We start from the raw sequence: 19,353 nt of genomic DNA, 5'->3' as shown, positions 1-19,353 counted from the left end.
CCTCATTTACGGTTTTGTATAAGAAAAAGGAGACTACACGAAGTGCCCACCTCCAAGGAGAGCATGGCGTTTTAAATGCTTTTTGCTTTGAGAATTGAAGGAAAGGCTGAAATAAGGTGGATACCTGGGCAGAGGTTCTCCGCATTTGTTAGAAGCAATGTGGAAGCTAAAATTCCAGCTTAGCTGCGTGGGTGGGGATGGTGGGGGCGGGGGTGCAGGGGAGAGCTGGGGATGGGGTTGGGAGGGGTCTGAGGCCAATGAAATCAGTCTGGAAGGGGCTGATTCTCACACACCCCTAACTCTAGAGCTGCTAGCCACACGTGGCTATTCAAGTTTAAATTAATTATAATTAAATAGCATTACAAATTCAGTGTCTCAGACACAGAGGGCCACGTTTCGAGTGCCCAGCAGCCACATGTGGCCAGTGCTGCCATGTTGGACAACGCAGATTATAGAATATTTCCATCCTTGCAGCACTGTTCTAAAGGGTCGTCCAGTCCTGCTCTCGTGGGTGGAGGTGAAGTGGCCAGGTCAGCCTTGTATACAGTGGAGGTGGTTTTCAGACTGAGTTCCTGAGCACATAGGCATACAATGTGAGTGTGTGTATGTGGGGGTTAGAGGCATTGCAGCTCCTGTTTCCTGCTGAGTCGTCACCCGACAGAGCAGAAGCTTCTGGAAGTCTGACCTGGGAACGTGGAGAACCCCAGGCTACGTAGCTTCTGGGCTGGCTCCAGGCCATCCTCACTGTCAAGGAGAGACCCCACACAGATGAGGGGTGGGGCTGCAAGGGCCCCCAGTGCAGAGCACAGGACAGAAGCACCAGCACCTTCCAGAAAAACCTTTATTTCCAAGGGGTGGCCCATTTGGCCTGCTGCAGTTACCCCTCCTCCGGGACATTGAGCTTCTCCTTCACCCCACAGGCCACCACGGCGAAAAAGAACTCCGGGAAGAAGGTGCGGACGTACACGGCAGCCTTGGGAATGGGGTTGGCCATGAACACCTCTTGCTTCTTCCTCCGCACGGTGCGCATCACCTCCTCTGCCACCTCCACGGGGTGCACGCCGTAGGTCAGCTTCCTGAAAAAGACTGAACGGCCCCCGTTGGGGGTGGGGTTATGGCCTCAGTGGGGAGCCGGCTGGTCAGAGCCCTGCACGTGCACAAAGGCTGGGGGGCGGGAAGCGTGGGCTGTCCCCGGAGTCACAGGTTCCAGGCCCCCTCCGTCACCTGCGGGCCACGGCGCCCAGCGGGAGACACTCCACTCTCTGGGCTTCCTTCTGCCTCTTCGTCTTTAAATAAGGTGGACCTGGTGTCCTGCCCTGATAATTTCGCAGGGCGGTTATGTGTGGGGGAAGGGATGCCAAAGAGGTTAGGATCTAAGAAGGTGCCAGGTGGATTAAGGGGCTGTTTGTGACGGTCGTGAAGCTGTGTGTGTCAAGAGCATCCTGGAACCCCTGGTCTGCCCCCTATCTTGGATCATCTTGGTTCCTCAAGGTGGAAGCCTTGGGCAAGGTGTAGCGCCTGTACGCTTAGAGTATCCTAGAGTAGTGGCCATAATAAGGTGCGCTGATAGATAGAAGGGCTGGTTGCTATTCCAGAACCTTCAGTCCTCCCAACAACCCTAAGAGGTAGGTATTGCTATTGCTAGTATCCGTCATTTTCTAAAATGAAAATAATAATACTAATAAATAACAATAGCAATACCTACCTCTTAGGGAGGCACGAAGTGATTAAGGGACTTGCTCACGTCCAACCCTCTAATATGTGGCAGAGGCCGGCTTCCAGTGCAGACTTTTTTTTTTTTGACAGAGCCTCGCGCTGTCGCCCAGGCTGGACTGCAGTGGTGCGATATCGGCTCACTGCAAGCTCCGCCTCCCGGGTTCAAGTGATTCTCCTGCCTCAACCTTCCAAGTAGCTGGGACTACAGGCACGCACCACCATGCCCGGCTAATGTTATGTATTTTTAGTAGAGACGGGGTTTCACCATGCTGGCCAGGATGGTGTCGATTTCCTGACCCCGTGGTCCTCGCCCGCCTCAGCCTCCCAAAGGGCTGGGATTAACAGGCGTGAGCCACTGCGCCGGGCCCAGGTGGCCTGGCTTTAGACTCTCGGTCTCCACTCTGTGCACGGGAAAGGGGGAGCAGGAAAGTTCTTCAATCCCATGACATCTGGGAAACAGGTCCAGAGGCAGGCAGTTGCTTGCCGAGGTGGCAGAGGAAGCCGAGTGGCTGAGCTCAGCGGGCGCATGGGCCGTAGGCTGCAGGGAGGATTTTGTCTACCGGGTGCCTCGGGCCTAAAGGTTTGCGGCCCCCGCCCTGCTGTTGGGGGTTGCTGAGCCTCTTCCACTCCCACCCCCAGACTCATGATTCAGGAGTACCCACCTGAAGGTCATTCACCCCCCAGTGACACCGGACTGTTCCCGAGGCTCCCAGGGGCCCCAGCTTCCCTCTGAAGTCTCACATTTCCAAATGGAGGCTTCCCAGTTTCCTTGCTCTGGATACACGTGGTACGACCGGACGAAAGTCGGGCTCACGGTGCTGATGACAACGTCGTATTCCTCCACTTCGGCTCGGAGGCAGTCAAAGAAGCCCAGGGCTGCGTGCTTGGAGGCAGCGTCTGCAGGAGAAACCATCCGGAGGTGGGCGCAGGACACTCCCGGGCCCGGCTTCCCGGTGGGCATGCGCATTGGAAGCAGGGGGGCCCACAGACACATTTCCTGCAAGCTCAGAGCTGAGAGGGTCCTCAAGAATCTGCCCCTCACTTTACAAATGAGCACAGAGAGCCCTCGGGAGCGGTGGACATAGAGCTGGAACTGAATTGAGCTTAGCCACTTGCTGGTGGTGTGACCTGACCTTGGGCAAATCACTTTGCCTCTCTGAGACTCAGTTTTCTTATCTTTAAAATGGGAGTAATATTTCCCTTGCCAAATTACTGTGAAGATCAAATGAGAAAACATACAGAATGCTGGCACCAACATGAATTCCCCTTCCTTCCTGGGAAGGCTGATGATGCCTACGCAACTTGTCCAGGGTCTGGGGCCAGCTGGTGGCTGCAGTGAGCCTGAATCACAGATATCCCCTCTCCCTTCCTTCCTGTTTCCCTTCTCCTCCGAGAGCCCATCCAAGTCATCCACTCACCAAATTCAGTTCAAATCATAGAAGCCATAGGTTGGGCAAAAAAGGATCATTCCAGGAATTCCAAAAAGAAGGGAGTGGACATTGCTTAGACCTTTGGGAAGTTAGAGCCACATCTGGGGTGTGATGCACCCCAACTTCACATTTTAGGGATGTCAGTCAGAGGCGGAAGGGGCAGAAGGTGGATGTACTGTGGTTCCTGCCACCGTGCCCAGATGCCTTCAACCAGAACCCTTTCCTGGTCTCCCTGACATCATGACCAGCAAGCTTCCAGTTCTCTCCAATGAGGCCTTTTTTTTTTTTTTTTTTGAGACGGAGTCTCACTCTGTCGCCCAGGCTGGAGTGCAGAGGTGCGATCTCGGCTCACTGCAACCTCCGTCTCCCAGGTTCAAGCAATTCTCCTGCCTCAGCCTCCTGAGTAGCTGGGTTTACAGGCACACACCACCATGCCCAGCTAATTTTTGTATTTTTAGTAGAGATGGGATTTCACCATGTTGGCCAGACTGGTCTCGAACTGCTGACCTCAGGTGATCTGCCTGTCTTGGCCTCCCAAAGTGCTGGGATTACAGGCATGAGCCACCGTGCCCTGCAGAACCATGCGCTTTAAATGGATGCATAGTGTGGTATGTGAATTACACCCGCCAATGCAAGTGTTAACAAAAAAAGGTCTACCAGCTTGTTTTTCATTCATCCACCATGCCTTGATTCCTTCAGTATTCAACAGTGAAGCCCCTGCTCTGGTGGGTGAGGAGCTGGGGACCCAGAGGTGGATAGAGGCAGCTCTGGCCTCACGGAGTACTCAGTTCATCAGTGGGGCAGATACATGGACAGGTGACTTTCCACGTGGTGTTTTTTGTTTTGTTTTATTTTGTTTTGTTTTGAGAGGGAGTCTTGCTCTATTGCCCAGGCTGGAGTACAGTGGCTCGATCTCAGCTCACTGCAACCTCTGCCTCCCGGGCTCAAGCAATTCTCCTGCCTCAGCCTCCCGAGTAACTGGGATTACAGGTGCCCACCACCACACCTGGCTAATTTTTGTATTTTTAGTAGAGATGGGTTTCACCATGTTGGCCAGGCTGGTCTCAAACTCCTGACCTCAAGTGATCCACCCGCCTCGGCCTCCCAAAGTGCTGGGATTACAGGTGTGAGCCACTGTGCCCGGCCCCATGTGGCATGGTTGATGCAGGAAAAGGGTGGGTGCCTGCAGCGGGAGGGACACATGGCGGGCTGCATCCCCTTTCGAGTCTGTGTGCCAGGTTCTGAGCCTGAGAGCCCCCATCTCCTTGCCTGAGTGGATGGTAAGGGAACTGTGCTGAGGTGCTCAGGGACATTGCGTTCCTTTGGTCAAAAGAAAGAAACCTCTGAGTCAGCAGACCCCAGGTCACTCCCACGCCAGCCCCTTGTGTCTGTCCAAAGCCAGATTCAGAGGAAGAAGAGAATTTGGGGCCAGTCCAGGGTGGCATCGCTTCAGTTATGACATTTACGTGGGAAACTCTGTGCCCCTCAATTCCTCAGTGCAGAGAAGCCAGACCGTGGCTGATGGGGGTGGAGACAGCCTTGAGAGAATTCTGAGTCCCCAATGCTGTGTTTTGCAAATATTCCCAGGAAATGCGTGCATTTGTCCAATACGGGTCAGTGGTCAAAGGGCCCATTGTCATGCCCATGCCTCGCTATGTTATGTCGTCTCTGTGTCTGGCTTTAGGCATTGAAACACTTTGTTGAATGAATGAAGGCAGGAAGCAAGGAAGGTGAAAAGTCACCCAGCTGCTGAAAATAACAGAAAGTTTAAAAATACAAGGAGCAGTGGGGAGATTCCTAAGTGGGCTGGGGAAGAGAGGAAAATGCGGGATGTGCCAAAGATTGCTGTATGTGGCCCATTCACTCTTCCCTTCTTCCTGGGCCCCCAAGTGCACTGCACTCCCCAGTGTCCCTTGCACTTAGGTGTGACTGAGTTCTCCCAGTACGACGTGAGCAGTGGTGATGCCAGCCTGGGGGCAATGGGATGTCCAATGCCAGCCTGGGGTTTTGGACATTGGGCATGGATCCTCCACAGTCTCTTTCCTCTTCTTGCCAGCAGGGACCTAGCTGTGACCACCCAGAAGATGGTGTTGATGGAATGACTTAGCATGACCCTGGGCCCCCAGTGACGCTGTGGCATGGTGCCACCTGCTTGCCTGGTGCCATTCCCATTGAGGTTACTACATGGAGGAGTAATCAAGTTTTCCCACATCACAGGCTCACAGCACAGTAGGCTTAAACTAGCTAAGGCAAATGGAAAAAGGAAGGTAAAACACTACTAGAGGGGGCGTTCTGGGCTGAATTCTGTTGTCAATCCTCCCAAATTTTGTATGCTGAAACCCAATCCCCAGTGCTCAGAATGTGACTGTATTTAGAGATATTTAAAGAGGTAATTAATATAAAATGAGGCCATTAGGCTGGGCCCTACTCCAATCTGACTGGTGCTGTTATAAGAAGAAGAAATTTGGGGCCGGGTGTGGTGGCTCACGCCTGTAATCCCAGCACTTTGAGAGGCCAAGGCAGACGAATCACCTGAGGTCAGGAGTTTGAGACCAGCTTGGCCAATATGGTAAAACCCTGTCTCTACTAAAAACACAAAAATTAGCTGGGCGTGGTGGTGGGTGCCTGTAGTCCCAGCTACTCAGGAGGCTGAGGCAGAAGAATCGCTTGAACCTGGGAGGCAGAGGTTGCAGTGAGCCAAGATCTTGCCATTGCACTCCAGCCTGGGCAACAGAGTGAGATTCTGTCTCAAAAAAAAAAAAAAAAAAAGAAGAAGAAGAAGAGGAAATTTGGACATACAAGGAGGCAACAGACATGCACATGCACAGAGGAAAGACTGTGTGGGGACACAGCAAGAAGGCAGCTATCTGTAAGCCAGGGAGAGGGGTTCCAGAGAAAACCAACCCTGCCGACACTTTGATCATGGACTTCCAGCCTCCAGAATGAAAAAACAAATTTCTGTTGTGTAAGCCCCAGCCTTGGTATTTTGTTATGGCAGCCTGAGCAAATTCATATGGGGACCTACTCGTTTTTTTCCCTCCCTTCTTCCCTTCTACCCTTGTACCCATCAAATATTTACTGAGCCCCTAATTTGCACATGGTAGTGTGGGTCATGAAGAAATGTATATGGCATGTTCCCTGCCTCTTAGAACTAGCTCATCAGATGTGGAAATGGCTCCAGAATTTTTCCAGCTAGATCCCAGGAACATACACCTAGAAGTCCTTCTCCTTGAACTTTTGAAAGGACACTCATTTTTGGAGCTGCCCCCACCCTGAATTCTGCCCCTTTCTGTTTTTCCTGGTTCCTTCCTCAGGTCTCCATTGCCCTCCCATTTTGTGATGTGCACCCATCCTTCTCTTTCCCAATGATAATCTTCCCTGACCTTCAAGGGCATCTTTATGGAGGAAGGGGCATTGGAGCTATGACTGTGCATCTTTGTCAGGAGCGTGACCTTCACCTGGTATTGTCAGGTTCACCTAGTGCATGTCCTGCCCACATAGGAGACTGGGAGCTTTGCAGACAGAGGGAGCTTATCTTTAATATCTCAGTATCTCCCATAGCCACTTGCATGCTGTAGGCGCTCAAAAAATAGGAACCATAGGGATGAAAGAAAACACAGCAGATGGTGTCATCCTTGGACCCTTTCCCCTGTGACCATCTGCCTAGTCTTAGACATAACAGCTCCTGCCTTATACCATAAGACATACAACAGAAGATTCATATTTTTATCTTAGCAACTTACAAGCTGTACGGAACGGGATTCCAAACTTCCCTTGGATGTTATTCACTAACACTATTTGGCCTGTTCTCCGGGAGATCATGTTGGGAAGCAGGGCTGGAAAACACAGGACAAAGAGTCATGGTTAAAACTTTGTGACTGAGTTAGGCAGCCGCCGGCAGACCCCTCCCCCGGCTCCGCTCCATCATGGGGCTCCACTCCCTCCGTGGTAATTAGATTGCAGCAGGGCAGCAGAGATGGAATGAACCCTGCAATCGTTTATCCAGCGTTCCTGAAGTGTGGGCTGGTGAATTGCTGGGTGATTTTAAATTGGTGCTTTCCCACCAATGTGCATTTAGTGACACTGATTTCTTTTTATTAAAGGTATGTTTATATTTATTGTGTTTTCCTCTCGACTTTTGTTTAGATGCAGAGGGAACACGTGCAGATTTGTTCCATGGGCATATTGCACTCAGGTAGTGCGTGTGGTACCCAATAGAATAGAACAGACGCTGATCTCAGTAGTGAGAAAGTCATTCCCATTTCAATTCTCCTACTATGGCCTCCAGAAGGAAGAAGGAAGTCTCACAATGGTTCTAGTACGTCTTTAACACCTCTCTTGCACGTGCTAATCTTTTAACAAAGAGAGGGAAGATTCTGACGTTCTCAGGCTACCTTGGGAGAACTTACTTTGTTTAATTTTCAGGTTGCCCTTTATTTATTGAGAATGAAAGAGGTTTTAAATTTGTGTTGGTTTTATACAGATTTCCTCCTAAAGTGAATTTAGTTTAAAAATGAGAAAATTCAGAGAAAGGTATTAAATTAATAATAGTACAGGCGGAATGGGGATATGGCAAAAAGTGAAAAGACAATACTCAAAGAGTCAACTTTCAGAATGATCTGTGAAACCCAGCACCTCCATGTTAAAGATGGACAAACTGGGCCGGGCGCAGTGGCTCACGCCTGTAATGTCAGCACTTTGGGAGGCCGAGGCGGGTGGATCACGAGGTCAGGAGATGGAGACCATCCTGGCTAACACGGTGAAACCCTGTCTCTATTAAAAGAATACAAAAAAATCAGCTGGGCGTGGTGGCGGGTGCCTGTAGTCCCAGCTACTCAGGAGGCTGAGGCAGGAGAATCACTTGAACCCGGGAGGTGGACCCGGGAGGTGGACCCGGGAGGTGGAGGTTGCAGTGAGCTGAGATCATGCCACTGCATTCCAGCCTAGGAAACAGAGCGAGACTCCGTCTCGAAAAAAAAAAAAAAAAAAAAATAAGAAAAGAAAAAAAATAAAAAAGATGGATAAACTGAGGTCCAGAGCTAGGGACTAGACCCAGGGTCCTTAGTGAGGGCTAACCAGGAAGAGAAACCAGGTCTGGCCCTTTTCCACTCCACTTTCTTCGTTCATTGCTTTGATGCCAGTGAACAGTCTCTGTTAAAGGTTGATAGATGACACACTTGTGCTGGCCTGTTTGCTGTGCCCACAGGGATTGGACTGGAGGAAACTGTTCTCTCTGGGACACCATTCTAGAAGCTCTGGAAAGTCATCTTTCTGCCCCAAATGCTTCTTTCTCTTCATCTGTCTTAGCACTCGGAATCCGATTGTTAGAGGTGTCCAGCATGGGAGCTGGTTGTAGAGACGGTAATTGCAAGATCATGCTAGATCTTAGACCTTGCCAGGACACCCCACTCCCTAAATGGAGACGTTCTCCACATTACATTCCCCCTGAGCTTCTGCTTTGATAACTTTTATTTTTTTGGAGAGCAGGGGCTTCAACTTTTCTTTCTTTTAGACGGAGTCTCAGCCCGTCACCCACGCTGGAGTGCAATGGCGTGATCTCGGCTCACTGCAACCTCAGCCTCCTGGGTTCAAATGATCCTCCTGCCTCAGCCTCCTGAGTAGCTGGGATTACAGGTTCCCACCATGATGCCTGGCTAATTTTTGTATTTTTAGTAGAGACGGGGTTTCACCATGTTGGCCAGGCTGGTCTCGAACTTCTGACCTCATGATCTGTCAACTTTTCATTCTACTCTGTGGTCATTTCCAGCCCCATTTCCCAGGCTTCAGACCGGCGTTTGAACTTAGTGGTGAGAAATCTGCACCTGGGTGTCTCCTAGGCCCTTCAGACAGGCTCACATAGGAATCACCGTCTTATTCATTAAAGGGAGACAGCCTCCTGCCTTCCCTGTTTCTGTGGAGGGATTGACAGAATACTGGGTCTCTTGTAATTTGGTAATAAGTCCTTTTTCTTCTTCATTTCTGAGGACAGAATCTTTACCTTTGACCAACTGTCATGGTTAGAAGCAGATCAACCGCAAGGTTGATACAGCAGAATGTACACAGTTGTTGAGACAATTGTTGGAGGATGAGACAATTGTTCAGAGACGTCGAATTGGAGGGAAGCCAGGGACATAAGGAAAGAGAAGTAAAAGGGCAAAGCTTGGGTGGGGAGAGGGGTTTCACAGAGAGGGTGGTTGAAATATGCCAATCAGATACTTCCTGGGTTCCTTTTCCTACATAAACATTGAAAATGGGAATGCTGAAAGCTTTCACCCAATAGGTAGGGAATTTTCTAAGGGGACTGGAGAATTCCATACAGAATAGGATGACTGTCTGGCTATTTAACAGAGCCCTCTGTGGAATCTGGTGGCCCAGATACCCATTGGAAAGTCAAACTCACGAGACCTTTTGTCAATGTGATGGGGCCAAAGTAATTGGCATCCATGATCTTTTTGTCGAGCTCCAGAGAAATCTTATGGGCAGGCCCCTTCACCTTCATGCTGGCATTGTTGATGAGGATGTCTACACAGCCATAGCAATCCAGGACTTCTTTTGCCACATCTGGGACGCAGCTGATGTCTGAGAGGTCCAACAGGACGAGCTTTGGAGTGAATGTCTGCTGAACCAATGACAGAGTCAGGGTATGTGGGATCTCCTCCCTCTTGCAGACCTTGGGAGCCCTCGATCTAAAAGCCACCCATTTTGAAATTCAAAGATCATGAAATGACTGAAAAAAAAAAAAAAGACGAAGAAGCAGAAATGATTCTGGGATGGAGGATATTGCCAGATAATTCATTCTTGGGGACCAGGGCAAAAACAACAAATCTTGACGTGAATATGCAGCAATAAGTCTAAACTCTTGGCCAAGGTTCCAGAACTGATAAACGAATATCGCCTTTCGCAGCAGTCCCTTTGCAGGTTGGCAATGATTCCAGGGGTGACATCATTACTTTTAACAGTTCTGAGCTCCTTTGTGGAAATTGCTTTTCAACCTGGCTTGCAAGTTGCAAAATAAATAAATAAATAAATCCATCACAGGACTTCATAGCCACATTTTAGAAAACTAAAATCATACACTCAACACAATATTTTTGAAACATCTGCTTACTAAGTGCCAGGCATTGTGTTTAGCCAGACACTTGCTGCATTGACTCTGTTGATCCAGGGATGTGTAGGAGGGTGGACAGATGGGAAAATTGATGACACCGAGTGGTAAATGCAATCCCAGTGTTTGACAAAGACTAGTCCTGAGATATGCCCTTGAAGAGAGGGTTCTGTGGTCAAAATTGCTTGGGAAACACAGACTGTTCTCCAAGTTCTTCTTGGAGATACACAGTGCACATTGGCATATTAAAGGCTCTGAAAAGTCCTGCAGTGAAGAAACTGGACAAGCTTAGCTTAACTCAGTGTTTCTCACACAACTGACCACAAACCCTCGCTTTTACCCAGTGCCTCATCACATCCCTAGAAACACACTTTGGGGCATTCTGTGTTGTCCTGTTTGATTCATCTCCTCAAATATCAGACTTACCCCTGAATTACTTTGAGCTATTCCCAACCACCAAATGCAACCTCAAAGGTAAAGATTCGAAAAAAGTATCCTGAAGGGAGCTCTTTGACCAATGCTCCAGAAAAACCTTTGGAAACTGCGGCCTCATTGAAAGAAGTGTTCACTTTCTGGGAGACTTCTTGGGAAGGGATCTCATTTATCTGGTTTCTTTGATGGAGATGTCAGTTAAGGTATTAAAAAAAAAATTGCTGTGTTTGTAATCACAGCCCATACCTGTAACATCCTCTGTCTTCTGGATCCTTCTTGAGTTTGAGTTATATAGGGTCAGGGCAAGAGGCTGTGGCTACAGAACACGATTTTGTCATGGTGGGTAGTCAAAACAAGTCAACCCCTTATGAATGGCAAACATGACCCTATGCCAAGGTCATTGAGTTCATTACCTCACATTCCCCAAAGCAATCACCAAGTTTCCTCCACTTGGTCCAAGAGCTGGTCCTGAATGATCAGTGGAGGCTGGGAGTGCCCAGGAGTTACCCACGCCGACTGCTGGAAGACCTTACCTTGCCAGGGTCAGCCACGCTGATCAAGGCGTCGTATAGGTTCTCCAGCCTCTCCCAGTTCTTTCCACATAGCACCAGCCTTGCCCCACCCGTGTGGAACACCCGAGCACACTCTGTGGGGAAGAAGGAAACGGGGCAGGACACACTGTGTGGGTGGAGCCGCTGACAGTGAACCCCTTCTCTTGGGAACCCATGAATTCAAAAAACTCAGAAGTCTTAGCACCACGAGGTCCTGTAGGGGTCACTTCATTCAACTCCCTACCCGGGCTGGAATTTTTGTCATTTCCAGCCTCCACTTAGTTGCTTCCGTGAAAGGGAGCTCATGGTGGAGTGAGACCACGCCTCCTTTGTTAGAAAGTTCTGATTGTTGGAAATTCTTCCTTACACTGAACAGAAAGATGAACCCACCGACCTGGCCCCCCAGGACCGCAGCCCTAGAGATAGCTCAATCTGAAGATAATGGAGACACGTCACCATGTTTTTTCAAATCAAACATCACCAGTTTCCTCCACATTTTCTCTGGGGATAATACCAGGATTCTTTGTATTTAAAAGTAAACCTACTTTCTGTCTAATTAATTTTCCTCTGGACTGATTCCCTCCTCACCCAATGTAGCACTTTCTCAACTGAGTGTTAGCTGGTAGACAAACAGAATTCTTGTGTAGCAATACTAACGGTACTTAAAAGCAATAGAAGTTCACAGATTTGGAGAGTTTCCTTGCTGTAGGAAGATATGTACATATCGCTCTAGTTCATTTAATACTCACAATAACCTTATGAGATAGTATCTTTAGGTTGGGTTCTCAGGAAGCAGACTCTGAGTCAAGGATTCAGGTGGCCAGGATTTACTGAGGGCCTGCTCTTCAGAGACAGGGGAGTGAGGTCATGGAGTAGGGGCCAGGAGAGGATGTGGTCTCAAGAAAGTTTAGCTTTGGCTTGATCCAAGGAAGACTCTGGAGTCTAAACTCTATTGCACAGCTGGAGGCAAGAAGATCAGCCTTTGCACACCAGTGTCAGTCACTGATGTGGGCTGCCCTCTCTGGGGGTGCGTGCATAAGCTGTGTAACTCCTAGGCAGGGCAGCGTCCACTGGCAGAAGACAAGTCTTTGGGAAAGGAGGTACCTGCACGCCATTTGCAATCTGCACGCCATTTGCAATCTGCACGCCATTTGCAATCTGCACGCCATTTGCAGCCAGCGTTTACAGTGCCTGGGAAATGGATGAGCTGACCAAGTACAGGGATCTGGAAGAGGCACCAACAGCACCGACTCCAGGGAAGAACCTATTATTGTCTCATTTACACCATGAGGTGGTGGACTCAGACTGGCTGGGAACATGGAAGGACAGCCTGGCAGCCTGGTGCCCAGTGGAGGCTGGGTATCCCAAGTGCTGTGGCTCCAAGTGAACTCAGGGCTGCGTGATTTTCTCCAGCAGGGCCCAGAGCCTGCTGCAGGTGGAGAGAAGGGACTGGCTGGACAGGACTGTTGGTCGGGGCTTGGTAAGTGGGCATGATGGGTAGGGAAGTTGTGATATTGGAGAGATGGAGGAATTGAGGTGCTGGACTATGAAGTGTAAATCAGGTGGGAGCAGGAGTGAAGGCAGAAAAGGCCAAGAGAGGACCCAAGCAGAGAGTTGTGGGGATAAGAGGTCTCCATGAGGCCTGAAAACAGGTGTACCGGGAATCCCTGAGAGAGCTGGGAGGACGGTGCTGGGAGAGCTCAGTCTGCTGACGGAGGGAAACCCGAATCCAGAAGTAACTGGGTTAACAATGTCACCTTGAATTGTTAGGGCTGCAGAGAAGGAAAGAGTCCTCTCAATGCAGGTGTTTTATTTATACAGCTCATGATGAGTCTCGATGACAAAATCCAATAAAGATGTCAATCTGTCTCCAAGTTAAATTGATCCGGTAAATCAGGATCCCAACAGGTCTTGTGAAATGTCAGAAAAAGTCTACACGTTATATGGCATATTTTGCACACTTTAATTGGAATACTCTATGAAGGAAAGCAAAGAACATTTCGAAAAACAATTGTTAAAATATATTGTAAAACTACAGAAATTAAAGAGTCAGCCGTTCAAGTCTAGATAGAAATATTGATAATAAATAGAGTCAGGTATTGAGGAGAATTTAGTGTATGATAAAGTTAACATGTTGAATCAATGGGAAAAGGACGTATTACATAAAGAGTGGGGGCCGGGCGTGGTGGCTCATGCCTGTAATCCCAGCACTTTGGGAGGCAGAGGTGGGCAGATCACTTGAGGTCAGGAGTTTGAGACCAGCCTGGCCAACATGGCGAAATCTCGTCTCTACTAAAAATTCAAAAATTTAATCCCAGCTACTTGGGTGGCTGAGGCAAGAGAATCTCTTGAACTCAGCAGATGGAGGCTGCAGTGAACTGAGATCACGCCACTGCACTCCAGCCTGGGCAACAGAGAGAGACTCTGTTTAAAAAAAAAGGGGGTGGTATTTGAATCCCTATTTGGGAGGGAAAAAAAGCTGGATGCATCAAAATACACTAAATAGTGAAATATAAAAACAGAACCAAAACAGAACTAGAAGAAGGTAGAGATGAATATATACCTTTCATTGGGGAGGGCTCCTGAGCATCCATTGAAGGAAAAAAAATCCTAACAGAAATGATTTATGGATTGTACCCTTTTTAAAAAACCTTCTTGACTGGGCGTGGTGGCTCATGCCTCTAATCCCAGCCCTTTGGGAGGCCGAGGCAGGTGGATCATGAGGTCAAGAGATCGAGACCATCCTGGCTAACATGGTGAGACCCCGTCTCTACTAAAAATACAAAAAATTAGCTGGGCGTGGTGGCGGGTGCCTGTCGTCCCAGCTACTTGGGAGGCTGAGGCAGGAGAGTGGCGTGAACCCGGGAGGTGGAGCTTGCAGTGAGCTGAGATTGCACCACTGCACTCCAGCCAGTAGAGACAAAAAACAAACAAACAAACAAAAAAACCCCAGAAAAACAGAAAAACAAAACAAAACAAAACAAAACAAAAACCTTCTTACAGAAAAAAAAAAGAAAGAAAAACACCCACAAATAAAGGACAAGACAAATTTAGAAAAAGTGTTTATAATCTATATGTCAGAAAAGGGTTAATTTGATATATGAAAAAACTCTTACAAATCAATTAGAAAAAAAGATAAAGATGCTAATAAAGAAATTGGTTAAGGAGATGAGTAAGCAATTCACAAAAAATGTATCAAGATACAGAAGATGAGTGAATATCAGTCATACCTAAATGCAAACTAAAACATGGGACGGTTCCCTGCTGCCAGGAGCCCAGCTTCCCGTCTTATGGGCAAGATCCTGGGCCCAGCCAATGCCCTGAGGGCAGAGGAAAGGAAAGCCGGGACCTCTCCATCGGGGGTGGCCTGCGGAGCCAAGGAAGTCACAGCCATCAATGGCCAGGGTAGGTCATGAGTTGGTTGAGAGCTTATCTGAAGTCAGCCCAAGAGGACCTCTCGGAAGGTCAGTGGAACTCCAGAGGACAGGGTTGGTGGGGAGTAGACTGCCCGGGAACCAGCGGGTGAGGAAGGATTAAGTGAGTGGAGAAAAAACCCACATCTCCCATTTCACAGAAATGAATAATCCTAGGGAGGCCTCTGAAAGGCGCATAAAAGTGCCCACAAAAGAAAGATTCAGACCCAGTTTTAAACAGGGACCAGGCCGATGGACCTTGAAGCCATCTTATAGCTCTGTCAGTCGGGTGAGGGTTTTTCTTGCTTTCCTGTCTTGCCTCCTTCCAGTCCCTGAGGCCCTAGAAGCCTAAGAAACAGCAAGAAGCTTCCCTCCAACTTGCACTAGCTGTGGGGAGGAGCAGAGAGGAGGAAAGAAAGTTCGAATTCAATGAAAATGGCCATGTTATCAGGTGTTAAACTGGGCATCCCAATTCCCGAATCAATGCTCTCTTTCGGGACCCACCATGACCAAAGGATTTTGCATAATCTAGTAGTAATCAGAGGCCGGGTGCGGTGGCTCACACCTGTAATCCCAGTACTTTGGGAGGCCAAGGCGGGTGGATTACCTGAGGTCAGGAGTTTGAGACCAGCCTGGCTAACATGGTGAAACCCCTTTTTACTAAAAATACAAAAAAATATTAGCCAGGCATGGTAGTATGTGCCTGTAATCCCAGCTACTCGGGAGGCTGAGGCAGGAGAATCGCTGGAACCCGGGAGGCAGAGGTTGCAGTGAGCCGAGATCGCGCCATTGCACTCCAACCTGGGCAACAAGAGCAATAGCAAAACTCCGTCTCAAAAAAAAAAAAAAAAAAAGTAATCAGAAAAGGCGGGAACAACCTGATTTTTTTTCCCTCAAGCTGCAGAGGAAGGACGCTTCCCTCTGAATACATTTCAGGTGGACTGTCTCACGACACCCTTGATTTATGCTTGCTCATGACGGGTTACTCACATAAGCATCCCCCTGAAAGGAAAGGAAGGATGCATTCACACAGGGTGTCCCCAAGCATGTGGGGTTCTAGGTGTATCTTGTGTTCTTTTTACTTAAAAAAATTCTTTTAAATACATATGGCTTTTATAACAGAATTCACTAAAAGAAACTTCCGTGGGCAGCAGAGTCTAGCCTTTCCGCATTTCGGCTGTCATTCTGGAGCAGAATGAAGGTTGGATTTTACAAATGAGAGGAGTGAGGTTCAATGGGTTGAAATGAATCACCTGGAGTCTGGCCAGCAGGGAAGCCGGGATGTGACCCCCACAGGAGTCTGACATCCAGGTGGTGAGTAACGCATTTTCCACACTAGGCTCCTCTTGGCCAATGCCCACTGCTGAGAAAGGGACACCTTGAGGGTGAGGGTGCATTTTCACTCCTCGCTCCCTCCCTCTTGTGATGATGAGCTTTTTTTTTTTTTGAGATGGAGTTTCATTCTTGTTGCCCAGGCTGGAGTGCAGGGGCGCAATCTTGGCTCACTGCAACCTCTGCCTCCCGGGTCCAAGTGATTCTCCCGCCTCAGCCTCCCGAGTAGCTGGGATTGCAGGTGCCTGCCCCTACGTCTGGCTAATTTTTGTATTTTTAGTAGAGACAGGGTTTCCCCATGTTGGCCAGGGTGGTCTCGAACTCCGACCTTAGGTCATCTGCCTGCTTCGGTCTCCCAAAGCGCTGGGATTACAGGCCTGAGCCACCACACCTGACCCCAGAGCATTATTTGCAGCAGGGCACTGGAGTAGGTGAGGGGCCTGTGAGCAGGAGCCAGATCAAATCTCTGGCGTTGGCCTTGTTAGAACAGACAGCTGGGAGCATTCTTCCCCATCACGCCATTTCCCTTCTCCGCTAACACCTTGCGTTGCCCAGGTGTGCCTGGGAGGCGGGAGCCCAGCGGCATGCTCAGTGCCTCAGTGCTGCTGCAGCCAAGCCTAGAGGCACTGCTCCCAAAGAAGTCATTTCTGCTGAAACCAGGTCTTTGGTATACCCGAGTGTCCTTATTTCTATTCTTTTATCAGCTCAGCATGTATCTAGCACTTTGGTACCCGGCTTTTTCTTTTTGATTCAATAAACATAAATTGAGCCCTTCTTTCTGTATTTCATCAATCTAAGATGCCATCGATGATGAGCTGTTGCCTGATTTCAGAGATAATACATGACTTTTAATTTTAATTTTAATTTTTTTGGGGACAGGGTCTCACTCTGTCGCCCAGACTGGAGTGCTGTGGTGTGATTTCAGCTCATTGCAACCTCCACCTCCCGGGTTCCAACGATCCTCCCACCTCAGCCTCCTGAGTAGCTGAGAATGCAGGCGCATGTCACCACACCCGGCTAAGTTTTACGTTTTCTGTAGATATGGGGGGGTCTTACTATGTTGCCCAGGCTGGTCTCGAACTCCTGAGTTCAAGTGATTCAGCTACCTCAGCCTCCCCAAAGTGCTGGGATTACAGGCATGAGCCACAGCGACATTTTAAAGGGTGGCCTATGGGGATTGTAAGATGCTATGGATTGAAAGACAATCAGTCCGATTTCAGAAATGTTGAAAGGAGAGAAACTGTGCCTTTGAGGTGACAGCACACAGGCAGGGCTGACGTTCAGCTGTACCCTCTGAAGCAGCTCAGGTGCAGGGGTTGGGTATTCTGAAAGTCATTCTTTTTTCAAATTAATTAAAAATAAATTGATTATTAATTAAATTAATTAAATCAATTATTAATTAAATTAGTTAATTAAAATAAATAAATTTATTTTTGAGATGGAGTCTCACTCTGCCACCCAGGCTAGAGTGCAGTGGCATGGTCTCAGCTCACTGCAATCTCCGTCTTTTGAGTTCAAGCAATCCTCCTGCCTCAGCCTTCCAAGTAGCTGGGATTACAGGTGACAGCCACCATGCCCAGCTAATTTTTGTATTTTCAGTAGAGACGGGGTTTCACCATGTTGGCCAGGCTGGTCTCGAACGCCTGACCTCAAGTGATCCACCTGCCTTGGCCTCCCAAAGTGCTGGGATTACAAGTGTGAGCCACTGAGCCTGGCCTTGATCAACACTCTTATTGCAGACACAGTGGGTACAAGGTGACAGGATTCCTGGCTTGGCCGAATCCTGGAGGTTTGGAGTGAGGACTAGATGCCCTGACCTTTGTCTGTCTGTTTGATTTCCCTAGTAAACAACTTGGCGTGGCACTCCCTGCTGCTCCCGGTGCCACCCATGGGGTTCATGCAGGTTCCATGGCAGCAGGGTGTGCAGTGGCTGTGCAAAGCCTGCATCATCCTCTCCGCGCCCTGGACTTGAGACACGCAGCAGTTGGAGCCTGGAATCACTGTCGTCAGCAGCGTGGGGAACTAGGCGTTTATTTAAGGTCACACACGTCCAGCATCTCAAGTTACTGCTAAGTACTGGAAATGTATTTTTTTCTTCTTTGCATTTCTTTCCAGGGTGGGTCAATGAGATATAGTAAAAAAAAGAACAGTGACAGTAGACACGACAAGCTAGGCCCTGAGGTTCTGCAAAGGCTGTTTCCCTCATAAGATGCATTTCCTGGGTACGTGGTTTGTGTCATGTGTGACTACAACTGAATGAGGTGTTTTAAAAATGAATGAGATGATTAAAACAAATACACATCTCTCAACGATCAATAAAACTGTGTTTCTACCTAATAAGACACAAAACTAGCAAGGCTACAGAAGAACTGAGCAGCCTCGCCGACCAACAGGATTGAATCCACACGTATAGGACAATGGCAGAACGCACATTCTTTCCAAGCACTCGCGGAACCCATACAGAGATAGATCATAAGACAAACCTCAGCAAATTTCAGAGAATTGAAATCATGCAGAGCATGTTCTCCAACCATGTTGGGATCAAACCGGAAAACAATAAAACAAATTTGCAAAAACACACTTATCCAAACGAGGGCCTTCCCTGATCACCTGTCACTTTTAGAAGTTATTCATTAAATACACATTTTCTGAGTATGTCAACCAAGCATTGAGCTAGGTGCTGAGGCTGCTGGATGAACAAAACACAGGCTCCAGCACCGGGAAGCCTGTACCTAGTGGACTCACAGAGAAACACACAGATACAGCATGAGAAATACACTAATGCGGTATGCACTTGCAAGGGGCCAGTTAAGAAACTGGTCCCACAAGGATCATTCAAGAGGAAGGAGCAATTAAAGGTGTCAGGAAAGGCTCCAGGTAGAGGCTGTATCAGGGAATCACGTATTAGCAGCTTGGTGCAATGCCAGACAAAGATGCACCATTTGGAGAGCAAATTTTCCCCAAAACCTTCTGTTCTGAATGGCTTTAGGTGGGCATCTCTTTTCCAGCTCTCCAGGGCAGCACACTCCCTGTTGTCTTGTGTCTGGTCTGATAGACAGACGTGTGTGCCCTGGCTTGCCCCTGAAGAAGAAGGAGTTTGAGTTTGTGTACCTCGCTCCCCTTTGATGCAGGATATCCTCTCTGGGAATTGTGTATGGGGCCACTTAGAGAGAGAGCTTAGTCTATCTGCCTTATGCTTTGTTTTTTATCTTACAAGATGGACCCGGGTTGATCACCCACTGAAATCTAAGCCATCCTCAAAGCGTGCGGATTGGCTCCCACTGGGATGCCGAAGAGGATGAGTAGCAGGCTCTGAGAAAATTCTCAGGGAGGTTACAAACGTTCCCACGATGGCGGCACCATGTGGGTAAGTG

At 48.6% G+C, this 19,353-nt stretch overlaps 2 protein-coding genes across 5 annotated transcripts in view; both read right to left on the bottom strand.

Moving 5' to 3' along the window:
- STX8 (syntaxin 8) overlaps nt 1-19,353 on the bottom strand; it is a 691,269-nt gene that overhangs the window by 516,018 nt on the left and 155,898 nt on the right. The window lies entirely within an intron of this gene.
- The window catches only part of DHRS7C (dehydrogenase/reductase 7C), a 19,944-nt gene continuing 1,414 nt past the window's right edge, over nt 824-19,353 (bottom strand). The window contains exons 3-7 of one of the 2 annotated variants that reach the window (XM_050765403.1): nt 11,217-11,329; nt 9,552-9,765; nt 6,890-6,982; nt 2,458-2,613; nt 824-1,086 (exon numbers count right to left, since the gene is read on the bottom strand). In XM_050765403.1, coding sequence (XP_050621360.1) covers nt 878-1,086; nt 2,458-2,613; nt 6,890-6,982; nt 9,552-9,765; nt 11,217-11,329 — 785 coding nt within the window. In that variant the 3' untranslated portion in view covers nt 824-877. The remainder of the gene's footprint in view (nt 1,087-2,457; nt 2,614-6,889; nt 6,983-9,551; nt 9,766-11,216; nt 11,330-19,353) is intronic. The other variant, XM_050765404.1, reaches the window with a different exon arrangement.

The sequence above is a fragment of the Macaca thibetana genome, chromosome 16, assembly GCF_024542745.1.
Source record: "Macaca thibetana thibetana isolate TM-01 chromosome 16, ASM2454274v1, whole genome shotgun sequence".
Taxonomy (NCBI): domain Eukaryota; kingdom Metazoa; phylum Chordata; class Mammalia; order Primates; family Cercopithecidae; genus Macaca; species Macaca thibetana.
Note: the sequence above shows the minus strand (reverse complement) of the source record. Positions and strands in the feature narration are given on the sequence as shown.